The 22,559-nt window shown below is 38.6% G+C and overlaps 1 protein-coding gene across 1 annotated transcript in view; it reads left to right on the top strand.

Annotated features, from left to right (window-relative positions):
* The window catches only part of LOC114696505 (solute carrier family 5 member 4-like), a 68,495-nt gene extending 52,239 nt beyond the window's left edge, over positions 1-16,256 (top strand). The window contains exons 11-15 of the mRNA XM_028874254.2: positions 934-1,084; positions 7,101-7,269; positions 9,359-9,574; positions 11,588-11,690; positions 15,514-16,256. Coding sequence (XP_028730087.1) covers positions 934-1,084; positions 7,101-7,269; positions 9,359-9,574; positions 11,588-11,690; positions 15,514-15,728 — 854 coding nt within the window. The 3' untranslated portion in view covers positions 15,729-16,256. The remainder of the gene's footprint in view (positions 1-933; positions 1,085-7,100; positions 7,270-9,358; positions 9,575-11,587; positions 11,691-15,513) is intronic.
* The last annotated feature ends 6,303 nt before the right edge of the window (positions 16,257-22,559 follow it).

Genomic DNA, 22,559 nt, shown 5'->3' with positions numbered 1-22,559 from the left:
GCCCAGCATAGATATGGGAGTTGAGCATGAAATCTCATAGCTGTATAGCTATTGGCAATTGTTAGCTCCTAGGGGAGGAAGAAACAGTTGTCTATAAGTGTTTAGCCTCTTGTAAGCTAAGCATGATCCTATGGAAGACAATACATCCAAGAACGTTTGGGTAGTGCAATTTGGTCTTGATATTTTTGGGTTTTTTTTGGCGGGGGTAGATACGGAGTTGGGTAGTTAGAGAAAGGGAGATGAATCTGAAAAAGGTGGGAGTAAATATGGTCAAAACTCATTGTAGGACACTCAAAAAGCACTAGTAAAATTTTGAGAAGAATTCTCAGACTGAGAGTTTGCAAAATCCAGTAATTTATTTTCAGCAGAAACAATTGAATTTATGAAATGTAGTTTCAAGTGTATACTTCTTTTTAAGAAACTAATTCAGTATCAAAGCACACACTAAGCTAAATCTGAGCAATGAACCTTAGAAAATATTTGCATTATAAATCTAGATATTTACATCTTAAGCTAATTTTAAATTATAGAAACTAACTAGCCACATGATGGCTTTGTATTTTAAAAATTAAATTCTCAGATTAAAAGTCAATCATTTCACTACCACATTGTTTTTTTTTTATATTCAAGTATGGTTAATTTGATTGAACCTTGTTATAAATATTCTGTAATGATGTATTCACTTTACATGAATAATCATAGTATCCAACACACATTGAACCTCTACTGTTTTTCAATGACTTTCTAAACCTTTTGTGTGCTTTAACTGGTTAAATTTTCAAGAAAAATTCAGTGATGATGTACACTGATAATTATATTATCTAATAACTTTGTAAGTGACGCTTTCGCCTTTGCATGGCTCTTTAATGCAGTAAATCACTCATAAGCCATGACATCCCCTCTAACCAGAGCTTTACCCTCTCCTGACCCCAGGACTTCGAGGCCTGATGCTGTCAGTCATGTTGGCCTCTCTCATGAGTAGCCTGACCTCCATCTTCAACAGCGCCAGCACCCTCTTCACCATGGACCTCTACACCAAGATCCGGAAGAAGGCATCAGAGAGAGAGCTCTTGATAGCTGGACGGTGAGGGAACCTGGTCTCTGCCTAGCACTCCTCTGAGGAGGGTGCATGTAGATAGGAACTACAGACCCCTGGTCTCTGGATTCAGTGAAACTAAAAATGTAGTTCTACCATGGGAAGAATCATGGGGAATGTTCAATTCAGACACAATTCTTTCTCTTTACAGACACAAACATTTTAGCCATACTTACTTATTCCTTCCCCTCTTCATTGTCCCTACACCATATCTTCACAAAACTTCATCCATGTTTAATGGGATATACTTCATATTGTAAGTCTGATAGCTAACTGTGTTTCCTTTAACAGTTTCTATGCATACCACATGGAGATGAGAAACTTCCCCATCCACACACTTAACACAGGGAAGTTTACCAACTGCATTCACTAAAGGATGAGCATGCTAGATAGAGACAGACCCCCAAAGAGATAAAATCCAAGAGGCTGCCTGGAGAGTTTTATCAACCCAATGGATCCTAGTAGCCTTGGGGCCTTGAAGACAGTAAGATGGATGGAAACAAGAAGAAATAATATCTAATGTGGCATCCTTTTCTCCTTTTAATTTTCAAGCAGAATCAATATTGAGATATATTTTAATTAAAATACAATTATACAATTACCCCTCCTTTTATTCCCATTAACCCCCATTTCTCCTGCCTCCAACCCCTTCCATGTCCTGCTACACACCTTCTCAAATTCATGACCTTTTTTTTAGATTATTATACACACACACACACACACACACACACACACACATCCTGCTGAGTCTGTTAGTGACACTTTTATGTATATGATTTTAAGTCTGACCACTTGATAACTAATTAGGGCACTCATCCCTGGGGAAGACTAATTTTCTCTTTCAGTAGTCATTAATTGCTTATTGTTATTTGTCTAGGGGTGGGACCTTGTGATATTTCGTCCTTCTGTATTAGCACATCTGTTCATGTTGTTATTGTTCAAGTTTTGTTTAGGCAGCAATAATGTTCATATGTCATGGGTATAGCTTCCCTGCCATTTCTAGGAGACATAATCTCACAGGGATATTCTAGTCCTCTGGCTCTTATAATCTTCTGTGATAATCTCTGAGCCTTGGGTGTAAGGATTTATGTTGTAGATGTATCCTCTGGAGATACGCATGCCAATACCTGATATCTGCATTTTGACCAGTTGTTTTCTGTAATTGTATCCACCTGCTGCAAAGAAAAGCTTCTTGAATAAGGGGTGAGATGTATACTTATCCATGAATATAAAGATAAGTGCATAGAATACAGTTAGTAATTCTGTGGGCTTAGTTAAGTGGTATAGTATGTTCTCCTCTAAGATTGATGACCTCACTAATCCAAGGTAATTGGCTGGGTTCCTAGTACCAGGCATAATTTTCCTCCCTGTTGAGCCAGTTTTCAGTCCAATTAGAGAACTGTTGGTTACAGTCAAACCCTGAGTGCCACTTCTGCACCTCTAGGGTGTCTTGCCATGCTGGTCATTGTGAGTCCTAGGCATCATCATCAGGCAGGACTACTGATGGCTTCCCTCCCTTGGCAGCTTGCACAGCGCATTCTAATACTAGGAAAAATAGACTTCCAGGAAGAGGCTTTCAGGTTAGATCCGGCTTGAATCTTCTGAGTCCTTGTCCAGAGGCTGTCTATGGCATCTTGGGGAACAGGACCTTACCTTCTACCTCTGGGAAGGAGCCAACAGCAATAGTAATAGCCTATGTTGTTTTATGTATCTCCTGAACTACCCTCATCAACAACTCGGGGAGCTTTTTTTGTGCCAGACACTGGGGTTTTTGTTAGATGACAGCCTATGGCTCTCATAGAAAGTTATGTCAGCCCAGCTGTCACAACTTCGTTTAAAATAGATGTGTCTACACACACACACACACACACACACACACACACACATATAGTGTATGCAATTTTAGGTGAATATATAAAAAGATATGAGGTCTTATTAAGGCTGTTTCAAGCAAGCTCAGAGTTATTTGTCCCGACTCCCTTCTTCTTCTGAATCAATCTCCCTTCCCACTACCCAATGAAAACTGCCTGCTCGTTTTTCTCACTTCCCCCAACATAGCGACTGTATCCTGATAGTCCCTTCTTCAGTCTCCTGGCTCCCATAGTTCCTTTTTACTTTCTGCCATTTTTCCAAGTCATATACTCACGTACGATGATTTGAAATGAAGAACCACGAATTAGAGAAACGTGTGTGTGTGTGTGTGTGTGTGTGTGTGTGTGTGTGTGTCACATTTTCACTAGCCATTTGTCAGACGAGGGTCGTTTCTGCTGTTTTCATTTCCTAGCTATTGTGACTAGAACGGCAATGAACATTGCTTATCAAGTATCTGTGAAGCAGGGTATTGAGTTCTTTGCTCATATGTCCAAGTGTGGTATATCTGGATCATATGATAGATTTATTTTTGGCTTTTTGAGAGTTCCCGACACTGATTCTAAAATGACTGCACTACTTTACAATCACACCAATAGCAAGTGAGGGCTCCTGTTCCCCCAAATCTCTCCAGAATTTGTTGTTGGATGTCTTGTTGATATTAACCAGTCTGACTTGGATAAGATGGCATCTCAAAGTTGTTTTAAATTACATTTCATTAACTGATAGAGCTGATAAATATTTTTGAGATACTTTTTTTTTTAGCAATTTTATTTCTTCTTTTGAGAACTTTCCATTGAGATTTGTAGCTCACTTTCTCAATGTGTCTTCTTTAAAAACCTTTTTTTTTATTGTGGATTTTTTTATTTTATAAAAACCTTTTTAAAGGTTATTTTTATATTCTGGTATTAATCCAGTGCCACATGTATGGCTGACAAAAATTCTCTTTCATTCTGTAGGCTTCCTCTTCACTCCACTGATTGTCTCAGTGGCTGCGCAGAAGCTTTTAATTTTCATGAGGTTATGCCTATCAATTATTAGCTTTAATTCCTGGGCAAATGGAGTTCTATTGAGAAAGTCCATTCCCACACTAATACCATGTAGGTTACTGCCTATCTTTTCCTCTAGTAATTTCAGTGTTTTTACTTTCACTGAAATTTAAGTTGGGTTTCACACTCAGTTCTTTGATCTTTTGTAGTTAGTTTTGTGCAAGGTAATAGTTGTGAGTCTAATTTCATCATTCAACATGTAGACATTTAGTTTTCCTACTACCATTTGTTGAAGATGTTATCTTTCTTTGGGTGTATGTTTTTGGCATCTTTGTCAAAGACCAGAGAGTTGTAGTTACATACACTCATGTTTGAGTCTTCTATTTTATTCCATTGGTCTACACATCTGTTTTTTTTTGTACCACTATAAAATGTTTTTTATTAAAATAGATCTATAATATATTGAAATATATAGATGGTTATCCCTCCATCAATGTTTTTTTTTTTTCTGCTCAGAATTGCATTGGCTATCCAGGGTCTTTAAGGTTCTGTATATGAATTATAGGATGTTTTTATTTCTGTGAGGTAAGAGATGGATTTTTATTGGGCTTGCTTTTAATTGGTAAATAGCTTTTGGTAGGATGGTCATTTTCACAATATTAATACTACTAGCCCATGATCATGGAAGGTCTTTCCACTTACTAGTGTCTGTTTCAATCTCTTGCTTCGGAAATCTAACATTTTCATGTTAGAGTTCTTTTACCTTCTTGGTTGAGTATATTCCTCAATATTTTAAGTTTTTGAGGCTCTCATGGGTAGAACATGTTCAAAATCTCTTTCTTGGTGTTTGTTGTAGATATATTGAAAAACTAATGTATTTTTATGATTTGATTCTGTATCCTGCCATATTGCTGAAGGTTTTTTTTTTTTTTTTTTTTTTTGGTTTTTCGAGACAGGGTTTCTCTATGTAGCTTTGCGCCTTTCCTGGAACTCACTTGGTAGCCCAGGCTGGCCTTGAACTCACAGAGATCCGCCTGGCTCTGCCTCCCAAGTGCTAGGATTAAAGGCGTGCGCCACCACCGCCCGGCGGTTTTTTTTTTTAAATTATTTCTAGAATTTTTCTGGTGAAATTTTTGGGATCTTTTATGTATAATATCATGTCATTTGCAAATAGGGATAGTTTGACTCTTCTTTTCCTATTTGTAATCCTTTAATTATCCTCTCTTGCCTTTGTGGTCCAGCTAGTGCTTCCAGAACTATATTGAAAAGGAGTGGGGGAGTGGGTATAGTGGGCAGCCCCGGCTTCTTTCTGTTTTTTTATGGTATTGCTTTGACTTTTCTTTCATTTAGGATGATGATGACTATGAATTTGTTGTGGATAACTTTTTATCATGTTAAGATATGTTTTCTCCAGTCCTATTCTCTCTGGAACTTTTATCATGAAGTCATTGAATTTTGTAAAAGCCTTTTTTCTGCATCTATTGAGATGATCATGTGACTTTTGTCTTTAAGTTCATTTATATGATTTATTACAGTTAGGAGTTGTGTATGTTGAGCTATTCCTGAATCTATGAGATAAAGCCAACTTGGCTATGATGGATAATCTTTTTGATATATGCTTGTATTACATTTGCAAGTATTTTATTGTTTTTTTCAGTCATGTTTATCAAGGATATTGGTTTATAAGTTTTGTTATCTGTTGTATCTTTACATTATTTTGGTATTAGAGTAATCCTGGCTTCATGCAAGGAGTTTGGAAGAATTTCTTCTGTTTCTAATTTGTTTAATAATTTAAGAAGTATTAGCTGTAATATTTTTTGAAAATTTGGTAAAATTCTGCTGTGAACCTATCTGGACCTGAACTTTTTAGTCAGAATACTTTTTTTTTTATCACTGTTTTGAGCATCCATCTTCTACCTTCCATCTTCTATACAAGAATCAGTGTGCCGGGTGTTGGTGGTGCACACCATTAATCCCAGCACTCGGGAGGCAGAGGCAGGTGGATCTCTGTGAGTTTGAGGCCAGCCTGGTCTCCAAAGCAAGTTCCAGGAAAGGCACAAAGCTACACAGAGAAACCCTGTCTCAAAAAACAACAAACAAACAAACAAACAAAAATCAGTGGACAGGATATGGTATTTTTATTGAAAGCAAAAAGTCAGGTTAATACACAGGGGTATGTGAGAGTGATACAGCTAAGCTTAGCATGGCAGACAAGAGACACAAAACAGGCTCACTTACTGACAGCGCGGATTTAGGTTTGCTTATGTATGTGACAGGAGGCACTGAAGTTAGGTGAGCTGGAGGGGCACGTGTTTGTTTTCCAGTGATAGTTACGAATATGGTAGGGATAGTTAATTAAATCATTAATGTTTTTGACATTATGCTAAAACTTTTCATTATTCGTTGTTCTAATGTTGTTAAGAGTGTAGTGGTTTATGAAGTTTGGACAGGACACTTATCCATCTATACCCTGACAAGTTGGGCTCCCATGCATCCCAGTGCTACTGTTTGCTCAGGTGGACACACTGTCTAGTAAATTGTTTGTTGGCAAGCACTTAAGACACTAGGGTTTACAAATGAAGTCATCTCCCACAGACCACAGCTACCTCTAACAACTTTTTACCTCTTGACAGTATTTTTGACACATTCATTTTAGTTGCTGCAATACTCTAGTTAGGAAATGCATGCATAGCATTTCTTGCCATGACATGCAACATTCTTAGATATTTGATATTTTAATTTGAGTCTATGCAAATTGACTCAATTTCCCTTAAGCTATGAAAAAAGCCAAAATATAAGTCTGCTTTATTTATAATACAAATGATTACTGATAGGTAGAAATAGTTTAGTGTTTCTTTCTAATTAGTGTATATATTACAAACTACTAATTACTGCAGTTTCGGTTGATTTTGTGAGTGGGAAGTTAAGGCTATACATAAAAATGTAGTGGCTAATTATTGAAAAGAAGTCTATTCATTGACATTTTACTGCCAGGTACCCATTGGGCATGGTGTTGGTTCATGCAAGGTCAAGCAGCTTGACTTTGCCTGGAAAACTAATGAAAGAGCAGAAGAATAGCTTGAGGAGCAGTGGAGGCCGACATAATGCTTTTGCTTAATCTTTAAGTCACCGTGTTTCCTGGGCAGGCTCTTCTCCATCGTTCTGATCGTCATCAGCATCCTGTGGGTCCCACTGGTACAGTCATCACAGAATGGACAGCTGTTCCACTACATAGCATCATTTTCTAGCTACATCGGGCCTCCCATTGGTGCTGTCTTCATGCTTGCCATCTTCTTTAAAAGAGTCAATGAGCAGGTAAGGGGAAGTTTGCAAGAACGAGGCAAAAATTAGGACTTCTTCTGGGATGGGAAAAGGCGTTCTTTTACTCAGGTGCAGTGGCCCACACCTATAGTTCCAGAATCTTATTCAGGAGCTTGTGTCAGGAAGACGTCTTGAATTCAGAAGTTCAAGACCAATCCGGGCAACAGAGTGACAATCCATCTCAAAAATAATGCATTCTGTCCAACCTATGTCTATCACTTTAAGGGCCATTTCAACTTCAGTTGTGGTAAGCCGCAATTTATAATCCTCACAGATATATATGACTATACAGTGCCCACTCAAATGAAATGTCTTTACATTTCTCATAAATTACATACATTCATGGCAAAGTGCTGACCAAAACTCATTTTGGAGAGACTTCCAGGGTCTAGTCATAGCTTTACAATTTTAGTGTATCGTTCTCAAGTAAATCATGCAAACCTGTAATACAAAATCAACAGTGGTACCCACCTTATTTGAGTGCCACTAAGAGGGTAGAAACAGAGGACATGTAAAATGTTTATAAGAAAAATCTATCTCTCTCTGTACTCTCTCTGTACTTTCCCTCTGCGAGGTCTCTGTCTCTCTCCGTGTCTCTCTGGCTCTCTCTGGAGCTCTCTCTCTCTCTCTCTCTCTCTCTCTCTCTCTCTCTCTCTCTCTCTCTCTCCTTTTTCTAATAAAGCTCTAAAAAGGTAAAAGAAAAAAACTACTACATTAGTACTAACTCAAACATGTTAAATGCTATTATTCTGTAAATGATTGATTCTCGCAGACCATTACCTTAATCCATGAACTGTTGCTGAGTGTTAGTCCTGCTAATATAACCTTCAGTTAAGGAACATGTGTAGATAAATGGATGTCTATTTTGCCCGCCATGTCTTACTTAATAAGTAGGGTGTTGGGATTCAAATGTGGTCTCCTGCGGTCTAGAGCCCATGATCCTAATCTACATGCCATGCTAGTTCCCGAGAGCAGAACTGAGATCAGGTGTTTACAACACCACCCATCTCTGGGAGAAAAGGGAAGCTTTGACTTGTCAAACATACCTATTATCAGCCCTGACAGTTATGTAAGTCATAGAGCTGCTTATTTGGAGAGATAAGTAGCAAGTGTTTAAACCTATAGATTGAAAAACAAAAGTGAAGAAAACCTCAGCTTTGGCTAGACTATATAGCAGAGTTCTGGAGTTTAAAAAAAATAAAAATGTCAGTCCCGGCTGTCTCTCGACCATTGCCACCAGTCTTTTGTGGGGGTATCTTTGTGGATTTCTGTGGGCCTCTTTAGCTCTTTGTTTCTTCCTTTTCTCATGTGGTCTTCATTTACCATGGTCTCCTATTCCTTGTTCTCCCTCTCTTTTCTTGATCCAGCTAGGATCTCCCGCTCTCTTTCCCTCGACCTGATCTGGAGGAGGTGGGAATGGGGGGTGGGCTGGGGAGAAGGGGAAGGGGGCAGGAAGGGAGAGAACAAGGGAATCTGTGGCTGTTATGTAGAACTGAATAGTATTGTAAAATAAAATAAAATAAAATAAAAAATGTGATGTTGAAGTATGGAAATTAAATAATTTAAGTCATTTGGTAATATGTACATCATAATATAAACTATTTGTACCTATAAGTGTATGCAAATATCATTTGTCAATAATGAATGGAATACAAGAGAAAGAAATGCACACTAGAGAGCCAGAGAGATGGTTTAGAAGTTAAGAGCACTTGCTGCTCCTGCAGAGGACCCAGGTTGGTTTCTGGAACCCACACTTGGGGGGTGCTCTTCATTGCCTGTGACTCCAGGTTCAGGAAATCTAACACCCTCTTCTGGCCTCTGCAGGTACTTCATGCATGGTACACCTACAAATAAGCAGATATACACAGACATAAAACAAACAGGTATTAAAGTGCTCTGGTACCCGAGAAACATGGACAACAATATCCCACTAGTGCAGATATATCTGCAACTTTCTTTGAAAATCCATCCTCATGGTTTACCACTTACTTTTCCTTGATGGAGCAGGCAGCATGGTAACTGTGCTTACTTCAAAGATCTCATGTTTTCTGAGCATTGATTTCATTCTTTGTTTTCCCCCCAGGGAGCATTCTGGGGGCTAATGGCTGGACTTGTGATGGGCCTTACTCGTATGATCACAGAGTTTGCATATGGAACAGGGAGTTGCTTAGCTCCCAGTAACTGTCCAACGATTATCTGTGGCGTGCACTATATGTACTTTGCCATCATCGTGTTTTTCGTGACCGTATTAATAGTCCTGGGAATCTCCTTCCTAACAAAACCAATTCCTGATGTTCATGTGAGTAATGAGTGATGACTCCGTGCTAATTTAAAAATTGCATTTCTTCCCTTCCTAGCACTGTTGGCTTCTGTACAGGCTCAGGCAATGGAATCAGGGTAACTCTGGAGCTAGACTCCATCTAAACAACAGCTTTTCACCTAGCACATGCGAAACACCAGAGAATGGAGATGTGAGATTAGGGAATGAACTGGGAATTCGAAATCCTCATAATGGAGCTTGGAGGAAGCTCTGCACCACTGTTTCAGGAGACCAGAATGACAGCACTTGGTGTTGCCTAAGAGACCACAAAACACCCGAGAACAGAAGAGGCACCTGAACTGGGCAGACACAGGGGCAAACCAAATATCATCCACAACATGTATAGAGATAAAATGCACACAGCAACAGGGACAAGAACATAGGAAATATGATATTCATTTTTGACCAAAAAATGTTCAGTGTTGGTAAGAAAGTGGGAAATTTTCTACAATCCACACTTTTTGGCAAATGTATAAATTTTATGATTCGTAAGAGGGTAAGTTGTATTTGTTGTTAAAAAATTCTTAAGCCTATGAATTAATAATTCTACCTTTAATAGTTTATGTAGAAATATATACACAAAAATAAGAAATATAAGAAGTCTCTCTGCAAATGTTTCTAAGTAAAAAAATAGATGCAGTCCAGATTTCTATCGTAAGAGAATAGATATACAACAAAGACGAACTAATTTATATTTAAATGTTCATAACATGGTTTAATCAGGAAAAAACAATCAGAATATTATACTACCCTATAATATCATTTAAAAAATAAAATAGACTTATCTTTAAAACAAGGGACACTAATCCTTTAAAAATATGTATACTAATTATTTAATAACAATGTTTCAGTTCATTACTAGCATGTAATAATTCAGCTATGTATTTTGTGTTTATCATTCACAATCTTTAATGTAGCACCTATTTGCATATATGCTTGAGGAGCAGCCAGTTCAAGATGTCTGTTTTGGGAACTTGAAACATGTAGCAGCTAAAAACAAAACAAAAAACTTTATTAGTGACATCTTACCAGAATTCATCACTAAACACTTTTGTTTGATAGTAGGCATGGAACAAAAGCACACAGGAAAACACCTAACTCACCAAGGCAAAATGTAAATATGAAGCTGTATGATAATAGGAATACTCATAGCTTAGTAATAATTTTTAAAGAACTGGTCTCAGGGATGAATGAGATCATCATTTGGTTCGAATGTACTGTGAACTTTCAACTTCTGAAGCAGACCAATTAGCATCAAGAGCTGTTTGACAGATAGCCATGAAATCTGCTGCAAAGCAGTGATGGGTACGCCAGGCAACAGGGGAAGTCTAGGATGAAGCCAGCGCAAGTCAGGGTTAGAATTCAAGGACTCTGAAGAAGGATGTTTTAAAAATCAAGTGGGTTAATAGAACGAATGGTATTTTAAGTGTTTATATTATATGGTAAGGGAATCTTAGAGACAACATAAAAGCTTTTAGTTTTTATATCAAAAACAAACAAGAAAGCTAAATACTCACAAACTGGTAGAAGAAAATCACGGACCAATTTGTATAAGTTTGACAACATTATCATTATGAATTAGGCTAATCTTGAATTCATAGAGTCTTCCTGCCTGTCTCTCCCTAGTGCTGATATTAATCAACACACAGATCAAGCATGAAAATCTGAAATGATAGCAATCAAGATGAAAACAAATTTAGTTTAAAATCGCAGGTGGTAGAAGTTTGCGTGTGTGTTAAGAAAGGCAGGTGGGAAGGCGGAAATCAAGAACAGCTCACAGACACTATCTAAGCATGACAGATCCAGAAACAGAATCATTCAAAATGTTTGGTGTGTTTTGGTGACAGAGTTTGTGGGACACCTTTCCCCTTTAACCTATACAGTTTAACCGGCACAGTTACGTTTTTTAAAACCCTGTACTGAACAAGGAATCACTGGATCATTGTAAGTATCTCCCCATCACTAATAGACTTGTGTGTTGTCTCTGGTTAGCTATACCGCCTGTGCTGGAGTCTTTGGAACAACACAGAAAAGCGGATTGACTTAGATGCAGAAGAGGAAAGTCATGAAGAAGTTGGTAGTGCTCTTGAAGAAGGTAATAGCTGGCTTACATTTGTTTTAATATAAGAACACTGTGTGTGGTTTGGCTGTGTGGGCTTTTATGGGTTATGTTTGGTTTTAATCTCTCTAGATTCAGCTTCTGAGATTTAAATGTGTGTGTATAAAACTAAAACATTTAAAAACATGTTCTCAACATCTAAAGCTACTGGTCATTCAATATGAGATTCATTTATTCATTTCCAGTTCATCTACCCATCCATCCATCCATCCATCCATCCATCCATCCATCCATCCAACCATCCATCCATCCATCCATCCATCCATCCATCCATCCATCCATCCATCCATCCATCCATCCACCATGTATCCATGAAAATGAGTGCCAGCTGTCAAAATAATAATTAGTTACAGACTGTCCTGTCTGTAATTACATATTGTGTTCAACAAATCAGTCTCAGTTGCTCATGCCTGAGTGTCTGACTCAGTCTCCTCTGCAATCTTATTCCTCACTATTCTTCCCAACACATCTTCTAGTCCAGGCAGGCAGATTCCTTCATAAATCCTGATTAAGACTAACCTAGTCTATTTTTTTTTATCAAGGAACTAGCTTTTAGGTTTGTTTCTCTTGAGCATTATTGTTCTGTCTTATTTTGTGACCTTCTGTCATTTGTTTATCCTTCCATTTATAGTATTTAGAGTCCCTTTATTTGATATGGTTTCTAACTTAGGTTGGATGATGGGTTGGGAATTTATTTTCAGCCTCCTAATTTCAGTCTCTTTTAGAAACAAAGCTCATTGGCGGTTTGCTACTACTCCAAATACTTCTGTTGTGTTTAATAGATTTGCTTTGTATCAGTTTCATTACCATGTATTTCTGTTTTGTCTTACTTTTATTATAATTTTTCATAGATTTCTGTTTAGAAGTATGTTTCAAATTTTTCTAATTCTACAATGAAGAACATTGCACACAACTTTTTGTATGTGACTCACTATACCATTTGAAGATTTGAAGAAGCTTGACTGTTGGATTGAAGGGAGGGTGACTATATAATTTTGCTATCTTCTCCAAATTCCCATAATTAGGAGTTAAATTTCTTTACAACAGCATATAATAGCTCCTGTTTCCACACAGACTCCGTAACACAAATATAAAACCTTATATGTTTATTAATGATGGAGAACTAGTATTTTGAAATACTTTAATTTAAATACTTCTTTGCTGAGTGATTTTTTTAAATATATTTTTTAACTTTTTATTGATAGTTTGTGAATTTCACATCATGCACCCCAATCCCACTCATCTCCCCATATCCACTCACCACCCCTACCTACAACCTCCTCCCCTCAAAGAAAACAAACAAACAAAAATCTCACTGTGGAAGCTGCAGTGTACCTACCACACAGTCCACCCTTTTGCCCAAACAGCTTAAGTTGCAAATGTTCATTGCAATGAGACATTGGACTGGTTCGAGGTCGCTGGCTTCTGCTACACTATCAATACTAGACCCTCACCAGGTCTCCTCTTGGAAATCCTATTGTTGCCCTGTGTCATGGAGATGCTGCAGCTTTGGATCTACATGGCTGACCCCTTCACCCACTCCAGCAGTTCATGGATAGGGTAGATGTTGGGGTGGGCCAAGTCTCAGCCATAGATCTGGGCCTGAATTAGCTAGTCAGCCTGTCTGCTCTCCTGTACCCATGCCACCAGAGCCAGCTTACCTGTGTTGCCCCAGGTGAGGGGTGTGGCCAGCTTTCCTGCCTATGGCAGCTGGCAAGGGGCAGGACCAACTCTCCCATGCCCATAGCACCGGAGCAAGCTCTACTGTGCTGCCCAGGCGAGATGTTGGGCTTGCTTTCTTGAGTGCTACAGCCAGTGTGTGTGTGTGTGTGTGTGTGTGTGTGTGTGTGTGTGTGTGTGTGTGTATGCACACGTACATGGGGTGGGTTAGGGAGGCAATCTCTCCTGTCCTCAGGTGTCAGAGCAGGTCACTCAGATCAGCATGACTCCCAGCAGCAGCATGGCCCTCTGTTATCAACATGGCTTCAGGTGGCAGCCCAGATCACACTGTATGACCTTCGGTGGTAACTTGGGCCATGGACATCAGTACAGACCCTGGCTGCAGTAGGACCACGGACATGGCCCATGGTGGCAGCCCAGGCCTGGACATCACCATGGCCCCAGGTGGCAGCACAGGACACTCAGATCAGTTTGGCTCCCCCCAGGCAGTAGCCCAGACCATGGATATCCATGTGGCCCTTGGTGGCAACATGGGCCATGGACATCACTGACCCCGACTGTGGCAGGGCCATGGACCCAGACATGGCCCTTGGTGGCAGCCTGGCCTCCAGCATCCCCTGGACCCGGGACAGCAGCATGGCTTTAATTGGCAGGGCAGGCTCCTCCTATCGGCCTGTTCCTCACCACCATCATATCTCTGGTTCCACCTCTTTCCACAATGTGCAGACCACTCCACTTATCTCTCCCTCCCATCTCTCCATCACATACTCTATTGTTTTCATCTCTCCATTATATATTTGTTCACTTTAGTGACACCTGCTGCCCTGGCCCATGGGGATGGGGTAGGAGCTTGTGTGACATCTTCCTACTGCTGAATGATTTTATGAACCATCTGTCATTGTTCTTTTGATGGTTTCTTCATCTTTTTAGCATGTTTACATGAGGTTATTGATAGTCCTTTTATCTGTTTTTAAAAACTCATTGATATTATTATTGTTACAATTGTTACATATATACATATATGTATGTGTATTCATATATATGTATACAGATATGTACAATCTGCTGAATCTATTTTAGTTATTTGTACATATATGGTTTCAGGGCTGACCACTTTGTCTTAGATAACCAATTAGGGTCATCCCTGGGAGAAGATAATTCTCCTTCTTCCAGGAGAATTATCAATAGTTGCCTGTAGTTCTTTGTCAAGGGGTGGGAGCCCTCAAAACGTTCCCCCTCCCATGTTCACATATCCATTGATATGGTCATTGTTCCAGTCTTGTTTAAGCAGCCATTTCTAGGAGAGACTGTTTCATGGCAGATTTCCTGGTACTCTGCCTCTCATAGTCCTTCCCGCCTCCTTCATGATGCTCCTGGAGCCATAGATGCAGGAGCTGTGATGTAGATGTATCCACTGTGGCTGAGGTCTTCACGACCTATCAATCTCTGCATTGAGTCCAGTTGTGGTTTTCAGTGGCAGTCTCCATTTGCAGTCTCCACTTGATGAGGGGTGGCAGCTACACTCATCTACGGCTATCAAGATGAGATTTAGCATATAGTAAGAAATGTCTAGCCAAGTGGTGGGAGTAAGTTCTTTACTAAGGTCTGATGCTCTCACTCTCACTGGGAGGTTTACAGTTCTAGCCATGATCTCCTTCCTGTTGGTGGACCTTACGTCCAATTAGCTATCACCTTGAGAATGGGAGGTTCATGGGAGGGGTTCAAGGGAGGCCAGTTGGAGCTGGAGGGAGGAAAAGGAGAAAAAAAAAGTGATAGAACTCTATTTCAATGAAAACATTTTAAAAAAGAAAGAATCCAATATACAGTAACTGTAAAAATGCTCAAAATTTCTCTCTGAAATAAACACGTTATAGTATTGAGATAAAAAAAATTATTGTGATATGTCAATGCCACTACCACTCATTTCATTTTACTTTGCTTATTAGATTCTTACCATGCAGGATTTTCTATTTTATATAGTTGAATTTAACCATATTTTTCCATAGATTTCCATGACACTTGTAAGTGGTGACATGGCTCACAGTGATTTGTACAGCGCCAACAATGATTTCAATTTTCTGTCTTTAGTGGTAATGCATCCATGTGTTTCCTGTTTTAGATGATTCTGAGCAATCCCGTGGATGTCTCAAGAGGGTATGCAGCTTATTCTGTGGTTTGCAGAATACAGGGCCTAAGCTAACCAAAGAGGAGGAAGAAGCCCTAAGGAAAAAATTTACTGACACTTCTGAAAAGCCCTTTTGGAGAAATGTGGTGAATATCAATGCCATCCTCCTCCTGGCTGTGACTGTCTTTGTCCATGCCTATTTTGCCTGAACTCTGAACGAAGCAAAGAGTAACTGTTGAACTTCCTTTTATAAATGTTTGCTCTGTGACAAACTTAGATGACCAATTGGAAATGTTAAATAGTAGATTGCTATGAAAATTTCTTGTTTTTAGCATTTAGCCTTTGTGTCTATGAGGTAAAAATTATTTTCCCCTCTCTATTTAGATATAACTTGAAATGAAAATTGTATATATTTAAGGTATACATGGTGATTTGAAATGTACACACACTTTGAAATAATTACCATGATCAGACTAATACATCTATCATTCCATTTGGTCATTTGTATGTTTGTGGTGATAATGCTTAAGAGCTGTTCATTTAGTAAGTTTCAGCTACATAGACTATTTTTATGTATGGTCACAATTCCAAGAATTTTTTTTTATATTAAAGTTTATTTCCTTTGATCATATCTCCTTATTTCAAAAGTTTACAACTTATAAAAACTTGGACCATCAATATTTGTGGTGGTTTGAATGAGACTAGCCCTTACAGGCTCATATATTTAGGTGCATAGTCACCAGGGAGTAGAATTGTTTGAGAAGGATTGGAAGGATTAGGAGGTGTGGCCTTGTTGGAGAAAATGTGTCACTGGGGGTGGGCTTTGAGGTTTCAATAGCCTATGCCAGGCCCAGTGTCTTGCTCTCTGCCTGCTACCTGCTTATGAGGCAGATATAGAGCTCTTGGCTACTGTTCCACTCTATGCCTGTCTGCTTCCCATCATAATGAGCATAGACTAACCCTCCAAAACTGTAGGCAAGCTCCCAGTTAAATGCTTTCTTTTATAAGAGTTGCCTTGGACATGGTGTCTCTCCACAGCAGAAGAACAGTAACCAAGACAGTATTCATTGGATGTTATGTAAAATGACAATGAATCAGTGTCATGTGGCTACATAAACAAACTTGCTTTCTCCTGTGCATATGATTCAAGACAATTTCTCCTCACCAATTATTTCTGAGGAGTGAGCTTCCTTATGCTTTATATCTGTAACTTACAAATATTTGTTATACATTTGTATATTTGCCTTGTGTATATACCACCCCCCTGAAAAAAAAAGAATTTGAATATGATAACAATGAACTAAAACTCTCATTTTGTCTTTAATAGAAATCTCTACCTTCATCTATACACACATATGCCTCTTCCTAGGGAGATCATGTGGCTCATTTATATTCACACAATCTGATCGTGGGTAGTGCTTGTTCATAAATCAACATTTCCAAAGTTCCACATAAGTGCCTTTGTACAAAACCTCATGGTTATCCTTAATTACACAGATTCTGGTATTTAACTCTAACCAAGACAAGTAGACTGAATTATGTATATTGTGCTCTGATAAAGAAAGTCTGTGAAATGTGAAATTAGCATGTAACTGGCCTGTACTAGGACTTGATATTTTTCTTCAAGAGAGAGAAAACTTTTTTTCATTCTTTTATTCCTATAATTTTCTTCCTAGATGAAATCTACTTAGTAATACTATAGCACCCTTGATGTGAAACCATTAAGAAAGAATTGTTTTTAAATGCATTATATATATTATATATATAAATTTATTATACATAATATATATAAATAATATATAAATAATTTTTTTCTACACACACACACACACATATATATATGTATACACTTATACACAAATACTTTAAAAAGAGTATTTTTTAAACCAAAAATATTGAGCAAATTGTGAAGTTTTTTTTTTCTTTAAGCACATTACTGGGTTGCTGACTCAGGGTCTCCCTAGATCTTCCTGGTGGCCCTTTCAGCCTTTCCTTCTAGCCCATATCCAGTCATTTGTGATTCCATAGAACTTTACTCTGCCAGGGACCAATAGCTGACACACTAAGCTGAGACTCAGGTAGGAGACATGTATTCTCCTTCGTGTCCTCCATTATGGCCTTTCCAGACTTCCCCTTAGTACTATTGCCCACAGGATACTCTTCTTCCAACCCAACTCCATCATCTTGGGACTTGGCCTCTTAGTGTGAACCTAGGGTCCCTTCAGCTCTTCCTGACTTCCCTTTTAACCCTTTCCTTCTAGCCCACTCCCATTCCATCATGACTCTCTGCCAACTTGCAGAACAGATCTGCCAAGGACCACAGGGCCACCACACTTGGTTTGGACTCAGGGATCCCACAGCTGTAACACTTGGCTAGGACCCAGAGTGGGAAACAGTAATCAAAGAACAGAACACTCATCCACTAAAGAAGACCTGTAAGAATATCACCTTACTTTTCAGTGGCAATTCTGAAAGCTAGAAGGGCCTAGACAGATGTTCTACATGTTCTAAGTGACTACAGATGCCACCCCAGACTATGATACCTAGCAAAACTATCAATCACAATTGATAGAGAAAGAAACACATTTCATGATAAAAATAAATTTAATCAATTTATGTCCTCCAAACCAGTTCTATAGAAGACACTAGAAAGAAAACTTCAAACTGAAGAGCATGTTAACCATATCCAAAAGGACACAAGGAATACATCATCTGCAACAGTTAGTCAAAGAGGCAGAAATCTATACCACCACAGCAAAATAACAGGGATTAATCAAAACTGTTCACTATTAATTCTCAATATTAATTACCTCAATTCCCCAGTAAAAGGGCATAAACTAACAGATTAGATTAGAAAATAAGATCTATCTTTCTTCGGTGTCCAAGAAACATACCTGTGACCAAGAACAGGCATCACCTAAGGTAAAAGGACAGAAAATATTACAAACAAATGGAGCCAAGATCAAACTAATCATAAGAGATAGGAAAGGACACTACATAGTTATTAAAGGAAAAACCCACTAAGATGCTGCAAGCTGTATGAAAATGTAGTGGAATTCAGAAAATGCTTTCAACAAACTCCAGTATCCAAGTATGATAAAATTTCTTAAGAGACTAGGGAAACAAGGGACATTCCTCAACATAATAAACGTCAATGCACACTGACCCCAAAGCTAACATCAATCTAAATAAAGAGAATCTCAAAGCATTTCCACTAAAAGCAGGAATAAGACAAGGTTGCCCTCTCTCTGTGTACCTAGTCAATACAGTACTCGAAGTCTTAGCTAGAGCAATAAAACAACTGAAGAAATCAAGGAAATAGGAAAGGAAATCAAAGTATTATTATTTTCAGGTGGTACTGTTTTATGCATAAAGGACCTTAAAGACTCCATCAGGAAACTCCTACAACTGATAAACACAATCAGGAAAGTAACAAGATTCAAAATTAATACACAAAACTCAGTAGCTTACCTACATACAAATGACAAATACTGGGAAAGAAATTGGGGAAACTACTTTTCTCAAAAGCCTCAAAAAAATAAAGTATCTCAGAAAAAATTATATACAGATTATAAATTCATCTATGCCACCAAGGTTAAACAAATAAGAGGTCAACAACTCAAACAGACCCATAAAAAGAAAATTAAAACAGTAATAAAAAGTCTTACAACTGTAAAAAGTACAGACCCAGATAGATTCACAGCAGAATTCTAGCAAACTTCCAAAGAAGATCTGCATCCAAAACTAAATTATTCAGAAAACTAACACAGAAGAAGTTCTTCCAAATGCCTACAAAGCCAGCATTACTCTAATATCAAAACCAGGTAAAGACACAGAAAAAAGAAAGAAAGAAAAGAAAGTTACAAGCCAACATTCCCGAGGAACACAGATGTAAAAATTCTTTAAATACTTGCAAGCCAAATATGGGCATATATCAAAAGGGATCACAATCAAGTTGGCTTTATCCTGGAGAGGCAGGGGTCCTTCAAAATAGGCAAACAAATAAATATAGTAGATAAAACAAATACACTTTAAAGACAAAAGTCACATCATCATCATCTCAGACACACACACACACAAAAAAGGCTTCTGACAAAATCCAACATGACTTCATGATACCACTCCTAGAGAGAAAAGGACTATAAGGAACAAAACCTCAGCATAAGAAGGGCTGTATACAGCAAAGCCACAGAACATCATCCTAAATGGAGAAAAACTTGAAGCAATCCAATATAAATCAGGATCCTCACTTTTTAAAAATATAGCACGGAGCCGGGCGGTGGTGGCACTCGCCTTTAATCCCAGCACTCGGGAGGCAGAGGCAGGTGGATCTCTGTGAGTTTGAGGCCAGCCTGGGCTACCAAGTGAGTTCCAGGAAAGGCGCAAAGCTACACAGAGAAACCCTATCTCAAAAAACCAAAAAAAAAAAAAAAAAAAAAAAAAAAAATCTATGGCATTTTTGGATACAAACAAGAAGTATGCTGAGAAAGAGATCATGGGAAAACCCCCATTCAATAAAGCCTCAAAAAGATAACAAACATAATAAAATTAAGGAATAAACTTAACCAAGGAGGTGAAAAACCTCTATGATGAAAACTTTAAATCTCTGAAGGAAGAGATTAAGGAAGGCTCTACAAGATGTAAAGTCTACCCTCATCATACTCATAGATTGACAGAGTTAAATTTGAGAAAATGAACTTTATATCAAAAATAAATTTACAGATTCAATGCACTTCCAATCAAAATCCCCATTACATTCTCCAGAGAAACAGAAAAAAAACCATCCTAAAATTGATATCAAATCACAATAGACCCCAGAGAGCCAAAGCAATCCTGAGCAAAAGGGAAAATGCTGGAGGGATTATACTGGATTTCAGGGTATCTTACAGAGATATAGTAATAAAAAACAGCCTGGTACTGTCACAAAGACAGACATGGAGACCAGTGGAACAAAGTACAAGAGCCAGCCTTCAATGTGTATAACTACAAACACCCGAGTCATTTGACAACCATACCAAAAACCCTCCTTGGGGAAAAGGCATCTTCAACCAATAGCGCTAGGAAAACCGATGTCCATGTGTAGAAGTGAAATTAATCCTGTATCCATCACCCTGCACAAAAATCAACTGAAATGTATCAAATATATTATTGTAGAACCCAAAATGCTAAAATCACTGGAGGAAAATATAGACATTAGACTACAAGTTATAGATGTAGGAAAGGATTCTCTGAATAGGATTGAATTTACATAGGAGTTCGGGTCAACTGATAGATGGGACCTCATATAACTAAAAAACTGTGCAGAAAAGAAAACACTCAGTAAAATGAAGATCAAGCGCACAGAGTGGGAGGGAAGCTTCGGCAGCTGACAAACGGATATAGGACTAGTACCCAGAGAGTTCACAGCCTTGACCTAGACCTAATCATTCTATCTTCTTTATTGTTAGCAGTAATATGTGTTATCTCCCAGCTTCTTATCTGCATGCTCATTCTGCCAAGCCTGCATCCTGCCAGGTGTCCACACCATGTGCACTTTTACCCTCTGCAAGCACAAGCAAACAACAACAACAACAAAAGACCTCTTCCTTCTTCTATAAGGTGCCTTGGTCGTAGTATTTCATCATAGCAACAAAGATGTTTGAACCGAGAGTGGGGTGTTCCTGTAAATAAACTGATCATGTTATTGGGGAGGAATATAGAGGATGCTGGCATTTGGGACTAGAAAAGCAGTTGGATGTTCTCAGTAGAGCTTACTAGCCCATCCTAGTAGAAGTCTGGAAGACAGCCGTGTTAAGGGTAAAGAGGAGTCAAAAGGCCAACCAAAAAGATTCCAGAAGGAAGCAAACCCTTTAACAGAAACTGGGCTAAAGGCTATTCCTGTGATATTTTGTCAAAAAAACAATCCACCCCCATCTGCCTTTGTCCTAAGAATTTTGCCCGAGGCTAAATTAAGAAGTTGAGGATTCTTTTTTTTTTTTTTTTTTTTTTTTTTGGACAGATAATATTCCAAGACAATATATATTGAGTCTGTGTTATGGTTTCTACTTAGAATATGTATGTAAATAGATAATGAAAAAGAGCCAGTAGGGCAGAAAGAAATACAAGATGTACATTTTGGAAAGAAAAAGAACTAGGTATCTTAATGTTACAGTCAAAACAGTGCAGGAAGAGAGGCTATAATTGCTAAGCAGATTAATAATATTGAGGAGAGGACTGCTCAAGATAGGAACAAAGAGAAACAATAAGAAAGATGCCCAAAGGGCAGGATCCCACCCGGAGAGGCTTCCAAATAGTGAAAGAGAGCCTAAGAGGTCTTCCTCTTCTATAAAAGAGAAATAGACCAAAGCTACTAGAAATATTATTCAAGGAGACCAGGGAGTAGGGTAAAAAGAGGCAGTGAAAAAAAAAAACAAAAACAAACAAACAAACAAAAAACCCTGACCCTGAGACCAGAGCCAAAGAAACACACCCTGCCTGTAACTAATTTAGGAATTGAAAACCAACCAATCCTGAGCAGGAAATACAACTAATCTCTGAACTTGTCCCAAACTCAGGAATTGAAATCCTACTAATCCCCATCTGGAAAATCTCCACCTTGGAAAGTTCTGCCCCTAAGAAATCCTATATAAGCCCTGCACCAGTTCAGCTTGCGGCTGCCCCTTTCCACCCTGACAGAGGCAGCAGCCACTCTGCTAAATTCCTCCCTTCCAATAAATCTCTTCAGTGAAGTTTGTGGTAAAGACCTTCTTTTGCCAGAGCAGAACAGAGATGTAACAACTTTCACCAGGGCAGAGCAGAACTGCTACATTTCTGAGAGGAAGCTCCCTTAGCAGAGCTGAACCGTAACATCTTTCCCCGGAGCACAGCAGTACTGTAACAGTTTAGCCAGGGAAACTTTCTCTTGCTGGAGCAAAGTGTTACACTCTGAGGACACTGAGCAGAGCTGTAACATTTCCCCAGGGCAGAGCAGAGTAGATCTGTGTCAGCCTCACTGGGGAAAATCCTCCCCTGCTGGAGCAGGTTTGTTACACTTGCATTAG

Source organism: Peromyscus leucopus, chromosome 16_21, assembly GCF_004664715.2.
Source record: "Peromyscus leucopus breed LL Stock chromosome 16_21, UCI_PerLeu_2.1, whole genome shotgun sequence".
Classification (NCBI taxonomy): domain Eukaryota; kingdom Metazoa; phylum Chordata; class Mammalia; order Rodentia; family Cricetidae; genus Peromyscus; species Peromyscus leucopus.
This window is presented reverse-complemented; position numbering and strand designations above follow the sequence as displayed.